This window comes from Gadus chalcogrammus, chromosome 9 (genome assembly GCF_026213295.1).
Source record: "Gadus chalcogrammus isolate NIFS_2021 chromosome 9, NIFS_Gcha_1.0, whole genome shotgun sequence".
Classification (NCBI taxonomy): Eukaryota; Metazoa; Chordata; class Actinopteri; order Gadiformes; family Gadidae; genus Gadus; species Gadus chalcogrammus.
This window is the reverse complement of record NC_079420.1, coordinates 23,370,720-23,393,410: the sequence shown is the minus strand read 5'-3', so window position 1 is coordinate 23,393,410 and position 22,691 is coordinate 23,370,720. Positions and strand designations below refer to the sequence as shown.

The 22,691-nt window shown below is 45.1% G+C and overlaps 3 protein-coding genes across 4 annotated transcripts in view; all 3 read left to right on the top strand.

The window, feature by feature from the left end:
* LOC130389548 (transcription factor 12-like) overlaps nucleotides 1–381 on the top strand; it is a 12,320-nt gene extending 11,939 nt beyond the window's left edge. Inside the window, exon 12 of the mRNA XM_056599376.1 lies at nucleotides 1–381. This exon is cut by the window's left edge and continues 1,916 nt beyond it. The gene's annotated coding sequence lies outside the window, so the exon portion shown is untranslated.
* Nucleotides 382–844: 463 nt separating this feature from the next.
* On the top strand, nucleotides 845–13,965 carry LOC130388740 (cingulin-like protein 1). Of its 2 annotated transcripts, none has more exons than XM_056598227.1 (19): nucleotides 845–930; nucleotides 1,815–2,897; nucleotides 3,003–3,070; nucleotides 4,089–4,194; nucleotides 4,280–4,375; nucleotides 4,501–4,649; nucleotides 4,804–4,945; nucleotides 5,681–5,893; nucleotides 6,012–6,218; nucleotides 6,341–6,445; nucleotides 6,791–6,943; nucleotides 8,546–8,716; nucleotides 9,086–9,238; nucleotides 10,302–10,391; nucleotides 11,255–11,338; nucleotides 11,687–11,814; nucleotides 12,187–12,295; nucleotides 12,642–12,793; nucleotides 13,434–13,965. In XM_056598227.1, the coding sequence occupies exons 2-19, from the start codon at nucleotides 1,830–1,832 to the stop codon at nucleotides 13,507–13,509; spliced, it is 3,270 nt and encodes a 1,089-aa protein (XP_056454202.1). In that variant the 5' UTR covers nucleotides 845–930; nucleotides 1,815–1,829; the 3' UTR covers nucleotides 13,510–13,965. The 2 variants fall into 2 exon arrangements, with proteins under 2 accessions (XP_056454202.1, XP_056454201.1); XM_056598226.1 differs by having other exon boundaries at nucleotides 2,976–3,070.
* A 137-nt stretch (nucleotides 13,966–14,102) lies between these two features.
* On the top strand, nucleotides 14,103–22,467 carry LOC130388742 (aquaporin-9-like). Its single transcript, XM_056598228.1, has 6 exons — nucleotides 14,103–14,241; nucleotides 15,015–15,141; nucleotides 15,795–15,932; nucleotides 16,226–16,344; nucleotides 17,343–17,560; nucleotides 18,311–22,467. Exons 1-6 carry the CDS (start codon nucleotides 14,164–14,166, stop codon nucleotides 18,531–18,533), a joined length of 903 nt encoding a protein of 300 aa, XP_056454203.1. The 5' UTR covers nucleotides 14,103–14,163; the 3' UTR covers nucleotides 18,534–22,467.
* Nucleotides 22,468–22,691: the final 224 nt, after the last annotated feature.

Genomic DNA, 22,691 nt, shown 5'->3' with positions numbered 1-22,691 from the left:
CGGAGCACTTCGCAGTTTTCCCCCATATCGTTTTAAGTGTAATTATTGTTCTTACAATTTAGTCTATGCCCGGTTGCTATTGCATGTTCGTTTTTCTATTACATTGTTTCCATTTTCTAAGTTATGTAAGTTATCTTTTATACAATCCTTGTGAAAAGATTATGCACCAGAATATAGCTATGTTCAATGTTAACAGTAGTTTAATGTTTTACGTTTATAGCCTACCCTTTAAGCATATCATTTTCCTACTTCATTGAACTGCATTTGTTTCTACTCATCTCATGTTATCTGCTGAGCAAAATAAAAACAGCCAATATGTGTACACTTTTAAGTAGCCCTAGGCATGTGTCAAAATTATGTAGCAATAAACGTCCTTTTCAATATGTCAGTTTTGCACTGGTCATTGAGTCGGGAGAAAAGTAGCCCTAATATTGTAGGAGTTGGGTTGTGATAAGGCACTGGAGGACGAGTAGACCTACGGGCGGAGACCAGAGACATAGTCAGGCTCAGTCCCACCAGACCAAAGACTGAACAGTAGTCAGGCTCAGACCCACCAGGCTCAGCACCACCCGGCCCCATCAGTCCCAGTCCAACCAGTCTAAGCCCAACCAGTCCAAGCCCCTCCAGTCTCTCTGAGCCCCTCCAGTCTCCCTCAGCCCCACCAGTCTCTCTCAGCCCCTCAGGTCTCTCTCAGCCCCACCAGTCTCAGCCCCTCCTAAGCAGAGACTGAGTAATAAAAAAAAGTCAGGATCAGCACCACCACTCCCAGCCCAACCAGTCTTAGCCCCACCAATCCCAGTCCCACCAGACCCAGCCCCACGAGTTCCTTCCAGCCCCTTCAGTACGGGTAGACGCGCCCCTGTCATTACCGCCCTCAGCGCGTCGTGACTGCGCTGCACTCCGCTCTGTAACTCTGCACTGTAACTCTTGGTAAGTTTCAGACTTTTACGAATAGGACTATTTTGTTTTGTCTAACTTGTGATCGCTTTACTGGGAGGTTTTCTCACACTAAGTTATTACCAGGGGAAATATTCTAAGGGTGAGGCGACCCTGAGTGTATATGAAGCTTCAGCAGAACCGATGACAAAGTCCTGAGAAGATCTGCCTTTACTGTTTTACTTCTTTATTGTTCGCATTATTCCAATGAAAATATAGCAAATATAGCTTTTTCCCTACAATATAGAAAGGGTTTTATCGTCATAAAACGTTGATATTATCACTTTATGGGATTGGTGCTTTGACAAGGTTCCCGTTCTCTTGACTTGATCATTAACTTAAGGATGGCTAAGGACCGTGCTCTTCAGAATAAACGTGTTTTGTTTGGTCAGAAACAAGGTTATTTGTTAGTTAACACTAACAGTGACACACTTATCAATAAAAAGCGTCCCCATATTGTCACAGTGCATGACGCCACTCAGCGGGGAGTCCACCGCTGCGCATTGTTGTCGTCATGCAGCTTGGGATGCTTTACAATAGCCTGCCCTGTCATGAGCACACAGAATGGACTGTTTTAATTTCTCTGCCGTGGCAATGTGTTGATAATACGTATCAAGTTATTCTTTCAGCGCAGCTGATGCGTGTAGCTCTGCCAGGGTGCTGTGTCAGTTAACTGTCATTCATTGTCCTCAGCTCAGGCGCAGCACAGTGTTGTGTAAACAGTTACCCTGGCTATTTCGCATGATATATGGCCTAACCACCCGACCCACTTTGCTTGTTTCGCAGTCCACGCTTGCGGTTGGTTAGAATTCAAATTGTAAGCGTATACATGATTCTCAGCAGTCCTACCACTACTCAAAGTCCTCCTTGTGTCTCAGGTTGCTGGAGTTCCGATGGAGCATCGTAGGATGAACATTTCCCCGGACATCAGGGTCCAGAGAGGCTACGTCCAGCCGCACAGCCGTCCCAGGAGCAGCCCGGACAACTTGTTCGGAGTGAGGGTCCAAATCCAGGGGATCAAAGGCTGTCCCTACGTGGTTATGAACAGCAATGACCAGGAGAGCCTCAGGGATTCACCGGCTCCTCAATTAGAGCAGCAGGGCCAGAGGAGGGCAGGGTCTCTGGACCGGTTCTTAGAAGAAGTACCTGCTAGCCGAGGCCAGGTCACACACTCAGAGTCCAGGGACTCAGGACGAACTGCAGCCTCCAACGCACTTCATTATCAGCGACACCCAGAGCTACTGCGACCTTACGACCCTGAGAGAAACAACCTCAACCTCCTCATCGCCCCACAGCCCGTCGCAGACCCCCGGGCGTCTCCCTCTCCCCCGGGTCCCTTTCCCACTCAGGGCCCCCAGGCCGTCAGTCCCACTAATAGAGCCCGGATCCCGCTACCTGCCGGGGGTCCGGATCAGGACCACGACGAGCATCACTCTGGAGAACCCGCCTCTCCAGGTAAAGGGGTCCCTGCCAGGTCCCCAAACTCCGTGGAAACAGACACCATCTCCTCGGTGGGCAAGCTGATCGACCGCTTCAACAGCACCCAGCAGAAGAGGGGTCGCTTCGGCCCGCGGAGCAGGATCAACCTGGAGGACCAGAGGAGGTCTCGCAGCGTGGACAGCAGGAAGAACTCAGACTCCTCCACCTCCTCCTCCTTCTCCTCCAGCAGAGCCTCCTCTCTGAAGGGCGCCCGGTCTGGGACCTTGACCGTGGACGGCGGTCGTCCCCCTGAGGAACCAGGCTCCAGGTCCCTCGGCGGAGGCCCGGGCACACCGCTGACCGGTCGCAGGCAGCAGAGCTCCTCCAGCACCCAGCTCTACCAGGAGCCCCCAGGGAGGGAGTCCTCCCCAACACCTCCCCAGACCGCCAAACCAGTGCTTAACGGACTGGGACGAGCTTCTCCACCCCGGTCCCAGGCACCCTCAAACCACGTGGAAGAAACCCAGGACAGAGATGCACAGGTAAAGAGTTTCACTACATGTATCAGGAGGATTCCTTGTCCAAAGGCTGTATAAACGTGCTGTTTGGTTCTTAAACAGGTCACTCCTGATCTTCTGAAAGGGCAGAAGGAGGTGTCCGCGGACTCAAATGAAGACACAGCCAAACAGATACTGTACTTCTATCTCAAGGATGGGTGAGTGTTTCAAACATTGGAGTATGCTGTGCATGACATAGTAGACCCAGGAGAATCAAGCTAAAACTTTAGCTAGATCTCTGCTAGCTCTCTAACTAAGCCTGGTGTGGCCTGGTGCTTCCTGTATAGACCTACTGGGCCTGGCTGATACTAGCTCTGGTTCAGATCCCTTTCAGGGGCCCCTCTTGTCCTTTTGCCTTCTCGTCGTCTTCTGATTCCCTCTTCGTAATTACATTCTTAATTACATTCATAATTACATTAGGTAGGAAATAACATTCTCACAACTCACTTAAATATAATGTTTTGTTGACCCACCCGTCACCTCTTGCCCTCCTAGCATTCCAGAAAGAGGATCCTTTCTCTGCAATCCCTTCTTAAAGTCCCTTCCTGTTCCCACTGCATATGGAGGAGGTTCTCTCCTTCCTGTTCAAGGCATTCGTTCTGGGGTGGGGGAGGGGCTGTCAAACCTAATTTGAGTGTGTGCCTGTGATGCCCTTTGAGGCTGAAGTTGTAGTGAATAAAGTCGACTTGACTTGGAGGTGAGGGACATTTGTTATAAATATGAGGGCGAGCCTCCCTTGGCCCTCCCAATGGTGTTGGGTCCTCACACTCTCAGATAAGGGCCGGTGGTTACAGCTGTGTGTGCTCAACGCATTGGATTGGAATCCTGACTATGAACACATTTCCACACTCTTGGTTATAGATGGGCTTTAGTCTAGTCGCTTCATTGAGCAAGAATGTAATAATCAAATGATTTTTCCCTCTACTGACTTGATAAAAATGGCAGCAATAATAATATTCATGGGAAAAACCTTTGAAAAAAGGGACAAATGCATTAACTGTTTCAAAACAACACAACTCGTTGCTCTTTGCAATACGGTGCAAAATTTGTTGATCTACTTTCTCTAAGATCCTTTTTACAGTTATGGCAATACGACTAATGCGCAGACTAATGTGATTATGACAGATATTATGACCAGGGGTTAACCCTGGAACTGTGTTTACATTGGTGATTCAGGACGACTGATAACGAGTCCACCACAGAGAAGAAGGTCCACCTGGTGCTGGAGAGGATGAACAAGCTGAAGTGGAAGACAGCGGAAATAGTGGAGAAGGAGGAGAGGGTAAGCTCTGAGGCGATCCTCTCCCTCATAGAGAGGGGTCTCTCTCTGTGATTCATGCTTCATGTGTTGATTCTCTGTCCTCTAGGATCATACTTCTGGCTCTAAGGATCTGCAGGAAAAACAGACTGCACTGGAATATGAGGTGGATGACTTGAAGAAACAGCTCAAGGTGGAGATTAAGGTACAACAGAGTCTGACCGTTACATTTGAAAACATGTAAAAACATGAAAGTTTAACTTCTTAACTTACTGGATCTTTTGGTCTTTGTGAAGTTGGTCATCTATTTATTTTTTGTATGTTCTGTAGAATGAAAAGCTGTTAGCCAAGGCCTGTGAAAAGGCCAGGAATGATAAAAAGAGCATGGCCGAAATGTTGAACAAGGGTGAGTTTGAGCTGTCAAAGCTCCAGGACCGGCTGGCTGAAGTGGAGGCTGACCTTCAGTCCACCATACAGGAGTAAGAGCTTTGTCATTTTAAAACCGATAGAATAAAAACATGTTGTGGTCGTGTTGGTCACCAAAACATACTGAAGTGTGCAGAATTCAGTCTTTCAGTATTCAATGACCAGCATCAAACCTTGATCTTAACAGACAAGTGTGTGTTTTGTCAGGCTGGCCCATCTGAAAGCAGAGCGAGAACGCTCCAAGACGGAGATGAAGGACCTTCAGCACCAACTCTCTGAGATGCACGACGAGCTGGACCAGGCCAAGAACACCGAGGACATCAACGCAGACAAGGAAGTGCTTCTTAAAGTGAGGACCATTTGACTAATAGATATGAAACTTTTAATCATTCATCCCCATAGCTATACACACACAGAACACTTATTCCTCAAATAACTCCCACACACACACACACACACACACACACACACACACACACACACACACACACACACACACACACACACACACACACACACACACACACACACACACACACACACACACACACACACACACACACACACACACACACACACACACACACCTCCAAGCCTTCAGTCAAAAGACAATTTTCTAGTATGGCAACATACTAGACAATAAAGCTTTTTGAATCTTGAATCTTGAAATCAAGATGAATTTAAGTTAGGGATGGATTGACCAAAAAACATAATAGTTGTTCTTACCTTGTGTGGTCTTCATTGTGTCTAGTTCAGTTGATTTTAGAAACTAGGTCATGCAGCATGTGGTATTTCTTGTCCCTACTCCAATTTAGATTGCATTCTTTGAATGTTGTCAGCCTCCCTTGTAAATGTTCGGATAACATTGTAGTCTGCTAGATGACTGGATGTGTAGTCTGCTAGATGACTGGATGTGTAGTCTGCTAGATGACTGGATGTGTCGTCTGCTAGCTGACTGGATGTGTCGTCTGCTAGATGTGTCGTCTGCTAGATGACTGGATGTGTCGTCTGCTAGATGACTGGATGTGTAGTCTGTTGATGAATGGATGTGTAGTCTGCTAGATGACTAATTTCCCTCTCTCAGGATATGGCCCAGCTGCGGGACGGCTACCAGGAGCTCCTCACGGTTCAGGAGGAGCAGGAAGAGATGCTCCAGCTCAGGGAGGTGGAGCTGGCGGGCCTGAAGGAGGCGCTGAAGGAGGAGGTGGAGAGCCACGAGAGAGGTGTGACCGATCTGAAGGAAGAACACCTGCAGAAGGTTCAGAAGCTCCTCAGAGCGGTGGATAAGGCCAAAGAGGTGACTGAAGGGGTTATTTGGCTCCTTGTTCCAACCCACATGAACAAATTCATTCCATGGAAAAATACCTTTTTTATAACCGCAGTTGTTATTGCGTTGTTTGTGTCTCTGTTGTCAGAGCAATACTCTGCTTGGTCAAGACAAGGCCGAGGCGGAGAGAGAACGGGAAGGGTGCCAAGACAAGTTCAGAGCCATGAGCCAAGAGAGGGGGCACCTGAAGGAGCAGGTGAGGCAGCTGGAGGGCAAGGTTGAGGAGCTTCACCACGCCATCAGGGAGGCCAAGTGCCTCGAGAAACAGCTGGAGCAACGGGCCAACCAGCTGGAGGTAGATGGACCTGAGGAGCACCTTAACCATTAAGGCATTAAGATCTCACTTCTTCGTTCCCATAGCGTGGGTCTGGTCAGGTAAGCTGAGGTGTGCTGTGGTTGTTTTATTGTTGCATTCAGAAAGAGAAGCAGCAGGTTGAACGCACTCTGATGGAAGTGAGGCAGAAGGAGGATCAGATGTCTCAGTCCAACCAGTCCCTCATCACTCGTCTGGAAGATGTCCAGGTACAGGCAGTTCTCAACAACCGCCTCATACCTTGGTTCTGCACATTAAGGAATTAGTTAGTTAGTAACTGTTTTTCCATTTAGTGATTAGTTTATCATTTTTGAACATTGATGAAAATCTTATTTTTATGTCATTGAAATCAAAGTACAAATGTGTGCTGCTTAATCCTTCAGAAATGTGAATGTTGGATTCATGGATCATTATTAAATGAATGCTTTAGTTCTTTCGGCATGTGTAATTTGCGATTGAGATTGCTTTTATATTTTAAAAGCAACCTCATCTCAACCTCAATTGCTTCATCTAAAGTACCGAGCTGTTAGCTTATCTCTGTCCTTTGTCGGCAGATTGAGCTGACCAAACTAAACCATGAGCATCGAGAGCTGAAGGACAAGCTCAGGGAGGAGAAGAGCCAGGTGCTGGAGCTCTGGAGGACCCGGCAGGAGCTGGAGGAGGAGAGGAAGACCCAGGACCGCACGGTGGAGCAGATGCAGAAGAAGGTGAGAGAGTGGCCGCTCAGTGGGAGCTACCAGTAGTCTGTCTCAGTGGGAGCTACCAGTAGTCTGTCTCAGTGGGAGCTACCAGTAGTCTGTCTCAGTGGGAGAGAGCTTTACCCTCATTGAAATAATGAAGCTCAACCTGCCAATGAGTATTCAAAGAGAATGCACTATTATGAGTTGATAAGGAGAGAAGCACAACATTTAAATGTCTATAATGTATAACCATGCTTCTTTGATGTATCTAAGAATACACTTAAGAGTTTGGATAAAGAATCACATGAAAGTGACAGGAACTTCACCTTCAAACACACCACAGTGTGAGTGACTCCTTTGGCAAAACTTTGAGTACACAGTTCATTCATCGTATATGGCACAGGTGTTCGTTGAAAAGGTGTTCATAACGCCTATTTCCTGTGCGGGTAGCTTGCTAAAATCACCTGGCTATTGATCAAAAGAAGGCAAAACATATATAAGCTGAAAACAACATCATATAGCCCTGATATTCAGAAGCTCTACAATGACATTCAGGAACAAAAATCTGATGAAACTGGATGAGAAAGGCAGATAATCTCATTCATTATAGCAAGTTGTAACTGAGTTAATATTGTTTTTTGCTCATGCAGGTCCCAAGTATTGCTGGGAATCAATGCCACAAGACTACTTAGCACTGAACTGGACAGTCACAATTTAATTGTTTGAAATGTTTACCAGTGTTTTTATTTTAAAGCAGTGTTAGGCTGATATTTTCCATGATGCAATGATATTCATTTATTTGCAGAAACATGAACTGAATCCGAAGAGCTAGGCCTACTCAAATTCAACCTTCAAAACCTGATAGTTGACTTTTCCTTCATTCCTGCCTCATTTCTAGTTAGATGTAACATCCACTCAAATAATAATAATAATAGATTCAATTTATATAGCGCTTTTCTCACACTCAAAGCGCTTGAATGCTTGTTTTGTAGCCTATGTTTTATTGCAATTGCATGTATTCATTGCATAAATCCAATTGTTGTATATGCCTATACAGGCTATTTAATTGCTAAAGTAGCTAAATAGCCTAATACAACAAATATGCGGTCCCATACAACTATCCACACACCATTTGGATGGGGTGTGGATATCTTTGTAAAGGGCCATTTTTTTGGCCCTTTACAAACTAACCCAACCAAAAAGGTTTTCCAACCCCTGTGCTAGTGTGACTTAAATGGCAGCTTTAATGGTGACCTGGGCTACTTTCTGATGTTTGGCTTTCATCAAACATCAGAAAGAACAGACCTTTAAGAACACCTGTTCCTCATTGCTTTAGTATGACGTTGTTTAGTTACTGTGAGTAAAGTGCAGAGCACCTCTGCTTTTTGAAAGTTATGTTGACTTCATAATTCAATCCATTTCCAAAGACCTATCGAAATTGCATTTAAGTAATTAAAGACATTTTAAGGTCTAATATTCTGCTTATAAGACTTAAGACTGTTTGTAGAGTATTTAAGACCCCTGTGTACATGTTCCAAAGCTCTCCCAGTAACATGTACACCGGAAGGCCCAGTCCTATATCTCACTACAACCAAGTGTTCTCTTGTTCCCGGGCCGTGACGGGGACAGATGAGCAGCATCATGGGCGAGTGCGAGGTCTCCACGGAGAAGCTCCAGCAGCAGGTCAACGAGGCGCGGGAGAGGAGCCAGAGGGAGCTCGCCGAGCTCAGGAGACAGCTGGAGGAGAAGGGAGCGGAGCTGGACAAGTGCAGACTCACTGCCAAGAAGCTACAGGAAGAGGTGCGCCCTGCGAACCCTCTGAATCCCCACAGCGCCGGCAGGAAGTGGGCTAGCACACTTCCTGTAGAATGTACACCAAAGCTCGGTTGGATAGATTAGGTTTGAGCGAGCAGAAGAATAGTATGGAAAACTGCCAAAATAGTGGATGAAATAGCATTCCACATGTCGTGGGGAGTAGGAAAATATGCAGACTACATATGAAGATAAGATAATAATGCGATATTTGTGCCAAAGTCAAGTATTTAAAGTATTTTTTTGTGTACTGGCTTTCATACCTGTCCACTGAACAGGATTGAAACGTGTTTTGCGTTCTACAGCCCTCTGAACTGAATGGGATTGAACTGTGTGGTGTGTGTTGTTGTGGTCCAGCTGCTGTCTCTGGAGAAGGACATGCAGCAGAGTCGCCGGGAGCACCAGGAGGCCCAGGGGAGGAGCAGGCAGCTGGAGCAGAAGGTGGAGGAGCTGGAGAAGAGAGACCTGGCCACACTGGACAACCACCAGCAACAGGTCAAACTCATGGAGGTAGAGGCCATGGAACTCACACACAGAAACACACACATACACACACACACACACACACACACACACACACACACACACACACACACACACACACACACACACACACACACACACACACACACACACACACACACACACACACACACACACACACACACACACACACACACACACACACACACACACACACACACACACAGACGGACGGGGTTCGATTCTCTCCCCAAACACAAGATCTTTCGCCCTTTATTTCCTCAGGCCGGGGATAATATCTATTATTTTATAATTGTGGTGGGGAGTAAGCAATCGTGTGTAAGTAATTGTGTGTGTTGGAAAAAGCATGTTTTTGTGCTAATCTAAATGAGAATCTTGAACCTTTTGGATCAATCACTGTGATCTATATTTAATAAGGTTGCAACAAACGTACAATGGTTCGTGTATTGAAACACGTCTCCTTCCCCCCCCCCTGCGTGATTCTGAACGGATTTGTCTGCAATCCTAAAAGTCTGATTGTTAAATCCTTGTGTCGATGATGTTTATATCACGCCAATCGAAGGATAGAAATGCGTGTTCCGGGTATTTGATGCCAACGGCACCACATTTATCTGCACGGCTCATAAGAGGAAGTCTGCTAATCAGTAAGATCCCGCAAGTAATTCTGAACAGTGAAGTTGTGTCGTAGATGGTGATGATGTGAGACGGGGTGACGCAAAGCTTCCTGGAAGTGTTTATTTGTCCCTGCAGTCATGTGTGGCTTTCTAAAACAGCCCTCGCTGCTGAATAGGCATCTCACCACCTGTGTGACGGGCTGATGACACAACACAGAGCTGTCATCACTGTTTACTCTGGGTTCAGCCCCATGTTTACTGTTAGGAAGTCACCAGACCTGTCTCAACACAGCTAGGATTACCTTGGAAAACCAACCAACCTATACTATATTATATACTGTAGTATAGCTAATATTACTTGAAACAATATATTTTATGTAATACAATACAATATTTTTAAATATGATATTCATATATATTTGTATTCATCAAATGCATCCCCCCCCCCTCTTCAGAGACGGATCGGCCAATTGGAAGAGGATCTGACTGAGGAGAGGAGCAGCGCAGACCGCCTCATGGACCGAGTGGAAAAGAGCAAGGAACAGGTCCAGAGACATTATATTACACTGTATATTATTATATTATATTATATTATATTAGAACAGGTCCAGAGACATTATATTACACTTTATATTATTATATTATTTATTAGATTATATTAGAACAGGTCCAGAGACATTATATTACACTGTATATTATATTATTATATTGTATATTATATTATATTAGAACAGGTCCAGAGACATTATATTGCACTGTATATTATATTATTATATATTATATATTATATTATATTAGAACAGGTACACTATATATTATATTTATATATTATATTATGTTACATGTAATATTAGAACATCACACACATGGTTATATTATATATTATATTATATTATATTATATATTATATTAGGAAATCACACACACGCAGAATAAAATGCAGGCCCAAAGGCCTCTGAGCTGGCTCATCAATGCCAGATAGTAAAATATGTTTTACATATATTGTTTTGTTGTTTTGTTTGTACATATAGTTTGGTTCTAGAGTTATCACTTTCAAAGCTGTACTCATAAATGTTAACCCCAGCATGTTATACTGGGAGCGTGAGTTCAAAGAGCTGGAGAGGTGGTGCAGGCAGGATGTCAGGATGTCCGCTGAACAAACAGAGAGACGGCTCTGCTGTTAGAAGCGAGCCTTCACCGGGCCTCTCTGCGCTATTAGAGAATGAAGCCCTCCAATCCCCTGTCTGATGTGGGACACCCAACCAAACACAATATCCCTAACCAATATGTGTTCCTTCCGTGTGGAAACCCTTAGGTTTAGCCTGATGTGGTTTGTGATTAAGGAGCTTACCGGGCGCTGATGAAACATTGTATTAAATGGCGGTTCACCTACGTGTTGTCTTAACAGATGGACCAGATAAGAACAGAAGTCCAGCAGGAGCGAGCTGCAAGGCAGGACCTGGAGTGTGACAAGATGGGCCTGGAGAGACAGGTACGGCCAACCCAGGAGCAATTTACGACTGTAGGGTTGGGTGGTTGAATCCAGTGGGAAATACTGTGTCCCAATAACAGGTCAGAAGTTTAAAATCCAACTACAGATACTCATCGCTCATATTGAACTGATTTTATTGTGCTATTTCAGTCAAACTTAACATGTTCGTTTGAATGCGGCTGTGTTTATATGCGCAAACGACAACTTCATGACGGAATGACATCACACCTCAGCATGGCTTACGAAGCACCTTTTGGTCCCCGATATCAGCCATCCCTGAATTACTGCGTAGTTATGGTGATCCACACTGCTGGACGTCATGAGAGAGATGTGTGTGTCCCCATCTAGAACAAGGACCTGAAGAGCAGAGTGGGCCACCTGGAGGGGGTGCGGGGGGTCAACCAGCAGGACTCAGTGGTCTCGAGGCTCACCAGCCGCATCCAGGACCTGGAGGACCGGCTGCAGGGGGAGAAGAGGTGGGCGCACGCACACACCCACCCACACTCACGCGCACGCAACCACACGCCGCACGCACACACACACACACACACACACAAAAAACACACACACACACACACACACACACACACACACACACACACACACACACACACACATACACACACACACACACACACACACACACACACACACACACACACACACACACACACACACACACACACACACACACACACACACACACACACAAACACACTTTATGGGACATGCTTGACATAATCCAACTTCTAACATTATCTTGAGTCATACAAGGTGCAGTATGCAATGCAATGCCTTTCATGTGTGTGTCTGTGTGTGTGTGCGTGTGTGCGTTGGTGTGTCCCCAGAGACAACAACACCCTGCAACAAGCAAACCGCAAACTGGAGCGCAAGATGAGGGAGATGAAGATGCAGGTGGACGAAGAGAACGTCTCTCTGCAGAACCAGCGGGACCAGGTGAGCCATGTTAGAGTAGCGTTTAACCACCAACCGTCATCACTGAGCCTGCTGGATGCATTTCGCTGACGCTTTTATCCAAAGCGACTTACAACCATTCATTCACGCATTCAAACACCGACAGCGGAGTCAACCAGGCAGGGCGACAGACATCTCTTAGGAGCAGTCAGGGTGAGGCTTCTTGTTCAGGGACACCTCGACACACTGGAATCAAACGATCAACCCTCCGGTTACCAGAACACCCGCTCTACCTCCTGAGCTACTGCCGCCACAGTAGCAGAGTCCTGGGGTCGGCCCCCAGGGGTGTGTGTGCTGAGGCTTTGGTGACGCTGCGTGTCTCCCGCAGCTCACCCAGAGGCTGAAGACGTCCAAGAGGCAGATGGACGAGGCGGAGGAGGAGATCGAGCGGCTGGAGAACGCCAAGAAGAAGCTGCAGAGAGACCTGGATGAGCAGCTGGAGGCCAACGAGCAGCTCCACGGGCACCTGGGCACGCTGAGGTGAGCTGCATGCACGCACGCACACTCACAGACGCTGAGGTGAGCCGCGCGCGCGCACGCACACACACACTGAGGTGACCCGCATCACGCACACACACACAGGTGATCCCTAGCACGCACTCACTGAGGTGACCCGCCGCACGCACACACACACGCTGAGGTGACCCACAAACACGCACGCACACGCTGAGGGGACCCCTAGCACGCACACACACACGCACACTCTGAGGGGACCCCGCACGGAAGCATGCACACACGCACGCTGAGGTGATCCACATGCACGCACACACGCACGCACACACACACACACACACACACACACGCCGAGGTGACCCGCACACATGCACGCACACACTGAGGTGACCCCGCACGCACGCACACAAACACACACACACACACACAAACACACACCAGCACATAAACACACACACACGCCAGTACACACACACACACGCGCGCGCGCGCGTGCTGAGGTGACCCAACACACACGCACACACACGCACACACACAGGGACACATGGTGTGCATGCATGTGCTTTCCGGCCCACTTTACATGGGTTTACAGTTAGCATTAGCACATTAGCACCATGATAAGGGTGTTGTATTATAATCCGATGTTCTTGTTGTCATCTGGGTGCAGGCAGAAGAAGATATCATCTCAGCTGTCGGTGGTTGACGATGACGGAGACGACCTGGATGACTTGGTGTCTGACTGAGATCTGGACAGAAATCAGGACTACTAAGAGGCACTTGACTGACATGATCTTAACCGTTATGCGTAATAATGTTCCCTTAACTCGTGAGTGACTTTAACTTTGGAGGCAGTATCTCCCCAACACTGGCCCCTAGTGGCCGCGTCTTTAACCACGGCCTTCCAGTGCCGTACAGACTCACTGGTCTGGACCAACAGTGACACGAGCTGCAAAGCTGTTTGTAGCTATGCCTTTTCTCTCATGTACTTTGAACGTTTTATATGTATACACTAAATTATTATATTAATGTCTGAGGTAAAATGGTACATGTTGCAAATAAAAGTATTCAACTAAAATATCCTATTACAAGAGCCATCATGATCATCCAACTGAACATTTTTTGCTTGCAATAATAATGGAAAGGTGCCTTTTAATTAATTAATTAATATACACTGAATAAGCAGTCGATAGGGATGAATTTTCCTACTTGTTGGTCGTTATAAATGCTCGACCCGGATTAGTTGGGATCAGTTGGGACTGAGATGGGTTCATGGATCAATCTTCCCTGCTGAATGGTTGGAGGGGTTTGGGCGGGGGGAGGGGGTTCACATCGTGGAATAACTGGTCGTCCTAACAGCGGCTGACCCAGTGGTGCAGGGAATCACAGCAGGAGACAATATGAGGAGACACTGTGTTCTCAAACATGGGATACTTAAGGAATTCCTGGCGGAGTTCCTGGGGACCTTCGTCTTGGTGGTGAGTACCGGATGCTCCTTCTTCATGCTCACCCTCTTGTTGCTGGCAGACAAGAAATTACTTTATTTACCATGGGAAAGAACTTATCTAATGAGCAGGAATCACAGTTTCGTATCCCAACTGCTTCAAAGAAAACAGAAAAACATATTACCATGTTAATAAGTAGTAAATATAAGTTAAGTGTGCTTTCCTAAACAGAAAGTTATATAATTTATTTAAAAACATAAAAAACGAAATTCTAGTACGATGGAAATACATTAAACATGCGATCATTAAAATGGGGTTTAAAATGAGTTAAATTAATAAGTGTGCTTCCTGTGCATAGCTGAACAGGGCAGGCCTACGCTACTGTATTTTGTTATATTTTATAACATTGTCATAATGGTGGTACTTGATGGGAGCCAAATATTTTCTGAGGTGGTATGCGCTATAAAGAGTTTGGATCCGCTGGTGTAGATAGCGTGAAACAGGCCCTGACCCTGGTGGTGTAGAGAGCGTGAAGCAGGGCTGACCCTGCTGGTGTAGATAGCGTGAAGCAGGGCTGACCCTGGTGGTGTAGAGAGCGTGATGCAGGCCCTGACCCTGGTGGTGTAGATAGCGTGAGGCAGGGTTGACCCTGGTGGTGTAGAGAGCGTGATGCAGGCCCTGACCCTGGTGGTGTAGAGAGCCTGATGCAGGCCCTGACCCTGGTGGTGTAGAGAGCCTGATGCAGGCCCTTGTCCTGGTGGTGCAGAGAGCCTGATGCAGGCCCTTGTCCTGTGTGTGTGTTGCAGCTGTTTGGCTGCGGCGCCGCGGCCCAGACGGCCCTCAGCAGGAACACCCTGGGCGAGCCGCTCACCGTGCACATCGGCTTCTCCCTGGGCCTCACCATGGCCTGCTACGTGGCGGGAGGAGTCTCAGGTAAATATGCACACCCATAAACAAATGAAAAGTATATCTATATAGAGAGAGTGTCCATGAGTTATTATTGTATCAACGTGAATTGGGTTTCTGGCTGAGCTATCTGCCGTCCAGGGATCTCGTGTTAGGAGAGCGCTGAGCTCCAGCTCAGAGTCACTGAATGACAGAAGGCCATCGATTACAATCTGTTGTGCTGCACGGACATAGCATCAGCCCCATGGAGGTCAAACACCCTCAGGCGCTCCATGTACCGCAAACACTATCGATCGCTGGGCTACTACCATATCCCTGCTGCTGGAAACACTCTCCTCAGAAAGAGCAAACAAGGTTCTCATTTCATCAGCCACGTCAAAGCAATGCAGTCAGATTTACAAACGCACATAGCCCCCCCCGAACACATGGGTATCCAATGGCGTTCTGCGGCAATTTGACAATGATTGTATAATGCAGACCCACTTGTCTCCGTTGCTGCTGTGTCAAGTTAAGGGGGGGGGGGGGGGGGGGGGGCGCATCTCTGACCGACCCGCCCCTCCAGGGTTCTGCTCCCCTTCTGGTCCTCCTCTGCTCCTCGTAAAAAAGACATCCAACTATGTGACGACAGGCTGATGGTGGAGGTCTCCCCCCCCCCCCCCTCTGCTTCGTTGTGTCCCCAGGGGGTCATGTGAACCCGGCCGTCTCACTGGCCATGGTGGTCCTTGGCAAACTCAAGATCTGGAAGTTCCCCATTTACGTCCTCGCACAATTCCTGGGTGCCTTTGCCGGGGCGGCAGCCGTGTTCGGCTTATACTACGGTGATGTTTGTGTCCTGACATGATGCACGCACACACACGCATATTAAATTGTTGTTTTCACAGACTCATCCGACCGTTTACGATGGTAAAAAAAACAACCATCTCAAATGCGACTTATAAATGCTGAACAAACAGTAGAGGATGTAAGATTCGTAGAGTTCATCTGTCCATTCTGACCTCCCTAGAAGTCACCAGTCTGTTTAACTACCAGCCCCTCCAATATGCACACAAGGATCTACTCCCCTTGTGCTGACCTGCTGGCCTGTTCCTCTGTGCTGTCGTGATGTTTCCAGACGCCTTCATGGACTTCACCAGTGGGATCCTGTCAGTGACCGGCATCAACGCCACAGGTCACATCTTCGCCTCCTACCCTGGACGACACCTGTCAATCCTGGGCGGCTTCCTCGATCAGGTGAGCCCAGACGGCCGTAGACCACCTGTTCTGCTCCAGTCTAACTCTGTTCAGTCTAACTCTGTTCCGTCTAACTCTGTTCAGTGACAGTCTAACTCTGTTCAGTCTAACTCTGTTCAGTGACAGTCTAACTCTGTTCAGTCTAACTCTGTTCAGTCTAACTCTATTCAGTGACAGTCTAACTCTGTTTAGTCTAACTCTGTTTAGTCTAACTCTGTTCAGTCTAACTCTGTTCAGTCTAACTCTGTTTAGTCTAACTCTGTTCAGTCTAACTCTGTTTAGTCTAACTCTGTTCAGTGACAGTCTAACTCTGTTTAGTCTAACTCTGTTCAGTCTAACTCTGTTCAGTCTAGTTCTGTTCAGTCTAGCTCTGTTTAGTCTAACTCTGTTCAGTCTAGCTCTGTTTAGTCTAGCTCTGTTTAGCCCAGCCCTGGTCAGTCTAACTCTGTTCAGTCTTACTCTGTTCAGTCTAACTCTGTTCAGCCTACTCTGTTTAGTCTAGCTCAGTTCAGTCTAACTCTGTTCAGTATAACTCATTTAGTCTGACTCTGCTTAGTCTTACTCTGTTTAGTCTAACTCTGTTTAGTCTAACTCTGTTTAGCCTAACTGTGAGTGTTTAGAAAACTATGTCTAATGCAAATTGATTGATCTACTTTGTTTGAGAGCACCTCTTACTGTGCTTTGCTGTCAAATGACCCAATTTCCTCGGGATCATTGCTGGGTCAAATCTATATGCATGGCAGAAAGCACTGTTTTCAGTTTAGGTAGAGTAATCATCCAGAAATAATATGTATAGTGGAAACTCTGTGTTGTTAATTACAACGAATCAATTCCTTCTAGAAAGCTACTAAAATAAGCCCCAATCTGTTGGTCCATTTATCAGTTGTTACCACTATTGCTCTGCCTGTCTCTGGGATGTAAATGAAGTCACATTTCTGGAAGTTGAACGTGGTCACCAATCCGTACCATAACCCTAACCCTAACCCTGACCCCTCCAGGTCATCGGGACCGGGATGCTCGTGGTGTGCATCCTGGCCATCGTCGACGGGGGGAACATCGGAGCCCCTAAGGGCGTGGAGCCGCTGGCCATAGGCCTCATCGTCATGGCCATCTCCGTGTCCATGGGGCTCAACTGTGGCTACCCCGTGAACCCGGCCCGCGACCTGGGCCCGCGCCTCTTCACAGCCGTGGCCGGCTGGGGCATGGAGGTCTTCAGGTAGGCCTCCTGTCCTCACCAGAGCTGGGTCAGAGGGATCCTCCACACAACACTGTTTTATCACAGACCAAAGTACTCGGTCTGCAACATCCCAGCCCGCACATTAGCAGTATAGGTACTATATCATAATCATTTACAATTGAGCCCCGTTATCAGTGTAAATGATTTAACCTGTCCTTATTTGGACGTGTTTATTTAAGACGAGGATGGTTTCAAATGCGATAACCCAAGATTTTCCTGTTCTATAAAACTACCTTCTTTCTAAAAGCTCAACGCTGACAGTGAAACCTTGTTCTACCGTCACTCTCACTACTTCACAACGGATCCTATTAGCACGATTGATCTTTCCGGAACCCTCCCACAACGGACCCTTGACTCTGCAGCAGCTAGCAGATCCTGGGTGTTGCATAAGGTTACACAGCAGCACTCCATGCCTGGGAGAGACCCAGAGTAAGCGGCCTGCAGGCCAGGGGTCTTCACCAACCTGCCACCCTCTCCATCACTTTGGGTTTATTACTACATGATGCTTTCTGCATTCAGTCGCTTATATCTGGTGTGAGTTCCAGCAGGGAGACATTAGGGTTTTTAGCCTACATTTCTTCCACCCAAGAAATCAACGTACAGGGAATTAAATTACAGATGAATTCTAGGAGCAGGTAGGGGGTGAGGCCGCCTGCTCACTGACTGCTACAGAGGAAGTCTCTGGCATCCAGGAGTCAAACACCCTAACCTCCCTTTCCCTGTCCCCAGCACCGGCGACTACTGGTGGTGGATCCCAGTGGCCGGGCCCCTGGTGGGGGGCCTGGTTGGTGCGGCCCTCTACTACCTGCTCATCGAGCTCCACCACCCCCAGCAGCCCCCCCCCTCGAGCCCCGAGGAGCCGGAGAAGACCCCGGAAGAGGAGGACGAGGAGGAGGAAGATGAGGAAGACGACAGTCTCAAGGACAAATATGAGATGATCGCCATGAGCTAAGAAGTGTTGCTATCATATAACATCATACCATGATGACATAACATGATGACATTACATTATAACATACCATTAACCATAACCAAGATGATCACCATGAGTTTGGCAATAACATCACATAATAACATAATGGTCATGTAATATATGTTACATGAAAAAGAACATGACCATGAGCAAATTGTTGTAGCATTTACATAGGAACATCAATTTACATCCTAACGTATTAACATACAATGACAAAGTAGCATGATAACATTATAATGTTACTAAGATGATCACCATGAGCTAAACGGTTTTGCAATAACATAACATCATAACATGCCATTATAACATAGCATGATAACATACCATCGTGACATAACATAATAACATACCATTGTAACATTACAATCTAGATGATCCCCATGACCTTAATGGTGTGGGTATAACATAACATTACATTAACTTATAACATAACATATTAACATAACATTATAACACCACAGCATACAATTATAACATACCATGATAACATAACACCACAACATAACAACATAACATAACACCACAACAAAGCATCATAACATACAATTATAACATAACATATTAACATAGCATTATAATGACACAACATCATATTATAGAATAACCAAGATGAATGCCATGAGCTACACGATGTGGCTAACATAATATCACACAATAACATTACTTCGTACCATACCATAATATTATATCCGAACAAATAAACATAATTTCAAGACATAACTGTGATGATCACCATGAGTTGGACAGTATGGCTATAACATAACACCATAAGAGACCATTATAACATAACATTATAACATACAACATCACACCATGACATCATACCGAGGTTTATTGCCATGGGTTAAACATTGTGGCTATACATAATAACATAATAACATAGCATTATAACATAACATAATACAATATCATTATACAATAACATAACTGAGATGATCACCATGAGCTAAATGGTGTTGCTTTAACATAACTTCATAACCTACCATTATCACATAACATAATAACATACCATTATAACATCATACCCTAATTGATGACCATGAGCTGAACAGCATTGCTTTAAAATAACACCATAATATACCATTAAAATATAAGATAATAACATGACATAACTGAGATGATCTAGACAGTGAGTCTATAACATGACCCCATAACATCAAAACATACCATAATAACATGATATAATAACATAACCTCATAACATCAAACCTAAGCTGATCCCAACTGAAAATTGTGGCTATAACCATAACAGTATTTGAACATAAAATGATAACATTATAAAATAACATTATAACATAACTGGGCCTATCTTGCTAACATAACTATGGTCACACTCTGCTTTCTTAACATGCTCTCCAGTTCTAAATTGGTTTGAGTTTATTTTCAGTTACTGACGATTGCGCAAACTTTCAACAAGACATTGTGCATAAAATACATTTTCAAGACAAAAGTCTGCAACAAAAATGTTGGCTCAATTCATACTCCTTTTGTTTTTCAATCTCAGAAAAGTCCTGAATATCTATTATTTAAGAAGATTTGTGTTGTAAATACTGTCTTGTAAATAAGAGTGATATGTGGAATAGCCTGCACTAGAATGCACTAGATTTGAGAGCAGTCATTTTCTGACACATGAATGTGGTTCCTATGTTATGCTCATCTTGTTAATAGGTGATATTTAGGACTGTAGTGCTCTATTTACTTGCATGCCCTTTTCTCTGTTGTGGTTAATCATTTAAAAATAATTCCCTGACGAGGTCTATCTTAAAGAGTCTTGCCTTAATAAAAAAAGGGTTTGAAATTAATTTATTCTTTTAAGTATGTCATATGTCAAATCATGGGCCCCATTGACCTTAACCTTACTAATAAAAACAGTTTGGTATAACATTGCCATCAGTGACAGACTGCATCTTCTAATGTTGATGTTCATCTTATGTATGTATGAAGGCCTAAAGGAAAATAAAACATATAAAAGTACCCTGCAAGGCAATGCAACTTTATTTATATTTTAACACTTTTCATATACAGAGCAGACTCAAAATGCTATAGATATAGTTAACTGATTCATTTATTTGCAGAATAGTTAGAGCATAATCCTACAAACTACAATCTTTCATTCTTTTAACGTGCATAGCCTCTTTGGTCATGAATTAGACAAGGGGTTGTATGCTTTATCTTGGAGACACTCGAGGACGGTGACATCATTACAATCAGAGACAAGGCCGGTCTGTGTTCATCTGACATCATCCACTGGACCACTCAGAGGAGCTTCATTGGGTTTCTCTCCACTGGTGCATTGTTTTGGACACAGAGCAAAAGGAGAGTGCTGTGAGAAGGGGTTACATGGTGGCCAACACGTGGTCCCCCGGTCACTGCTGACTCCAACATACTGTACAACATACTGTGCCACTGTGGCTTGTTACATTGCACACGTCACAAATTGCCCAACCCGTGATTGGACAGAAGGATCCACATTGAAAATCAATGTGCTGTCACATTCCACTGCGTTAACGTGTTTCCACCGTGACGGTAGGCCTACAATCTACTACCAATGTTACAGCATCAACTGACAGCCTTTTGTCAATTCATTTCCTCTTCTACCAACGACAATAATTTAATGTACAAATAAAGATGCAATTTTGAATGCAAATTAATGGATGAGAAGAAATAATAATTATTTCAGTCTTAACAACAAATGTGTTTTGTTGGCGGGTGTAATAAACTCAGGGTTCAGGTCACCATGCTGCTTGTGTCGCTCTCTGCCGGCCATAAATCATCACTGCATCACAAATTCAGGAGGAAGGAAACAAGGACATATACGAGGATACGAAAGGATGCTTCATGTTCATCAAGTCGACGTGGTAACACATCTCAGAAGGAAATAATTAAAAAGCCCAAGGCCCATTTCATAGGGAGTCAAAGTAATGAGTTGAGGCCATTGCCTCCTTTGTTGTTGGCTCATGAACACACCAATGTGAAACATCCAAGTAAGGGAATTTATGGACAAGAAATATATAACATTAACGGGAACTGTTGAAAATGAGGCAGAATTATCCAAGAACCAAATGAGATCAGTCAGGAGAGACATTAAACAGGGGGCTAGTTTATTTTGATCGAGTCTTTTAATTAATGCATTTCAAGTACTCCAAAAAATTACATCTCTTTGCACAATACAATTAGATTTTTTTCTTTTTTTCTTTTTAGTAAAAATGTTCAAAGTGAACAAAAATTTCTGATACTGTATAAAACACAGTGAACATTAAAATCAGACAGTAGTTTTAACTTTTTACTCTTGTGTTCTTTCGGCCTACATCACCTACAACATTTCAACTCAATTTGGACATTTCAGTGCACGTTTATTCAAAACTAGAATCAAGACTAGAAAATAAAAATGGAAAGTCAAATTTACAGGCATTTTTTTCACCTCCCCACACCCTTGCCACAGAATAAGACAAAATTAAAAATGCAACAATAAATCCATTACACTGAATGTTTTTTTTCTTTCTTTTTTCCATTGACGATGGGTGGAGGAAAGGTATTATAATCAAATCTTATTTGAACTAGCACACATAGTAACATGAATAACTTATAAGAGAGGTTTATCACACATGAACATCTTACTCCAGAATTAGATTACAAAAAAAAAACACGTATCAAAATGTAATTTTCATCCTCAAGTGAAATGCAAATTCTCTAGGTTCTGTACAAGTTTATATTTATATAGCCCAGGCTCACTGTAGGGACGGAGCCTCGACAATGGAATCAAAAAGATGTCCCCGCTCTGCACAGACCACGTCGATGAGGACAACCTTCAACCTTCAAAACCCCCTTCCTCACTGATGTCACATAAACGGCCAACAGGGACAAGCTCAGTAGTCACAATGCTCTTATTTGATCACTGCAACACGATGGGTGTGATAGACATGAGCACAGATACAACATGAAATCATGGAATAAGTCTTTAAGACCAAAATAAACACGACGAGGACATAAGATACCTATAGTCCCCTGAGGCATGTGCCTGGCTGCCTGTCAGCCAATAGAACGCTCTGTACAACGGCAGTTGGTGTGTGGAACTTTCCTATTGGTGCAATAAGACTTAACAGAGAGCCATTCCAAACCATGCGCCATTTTATAAAG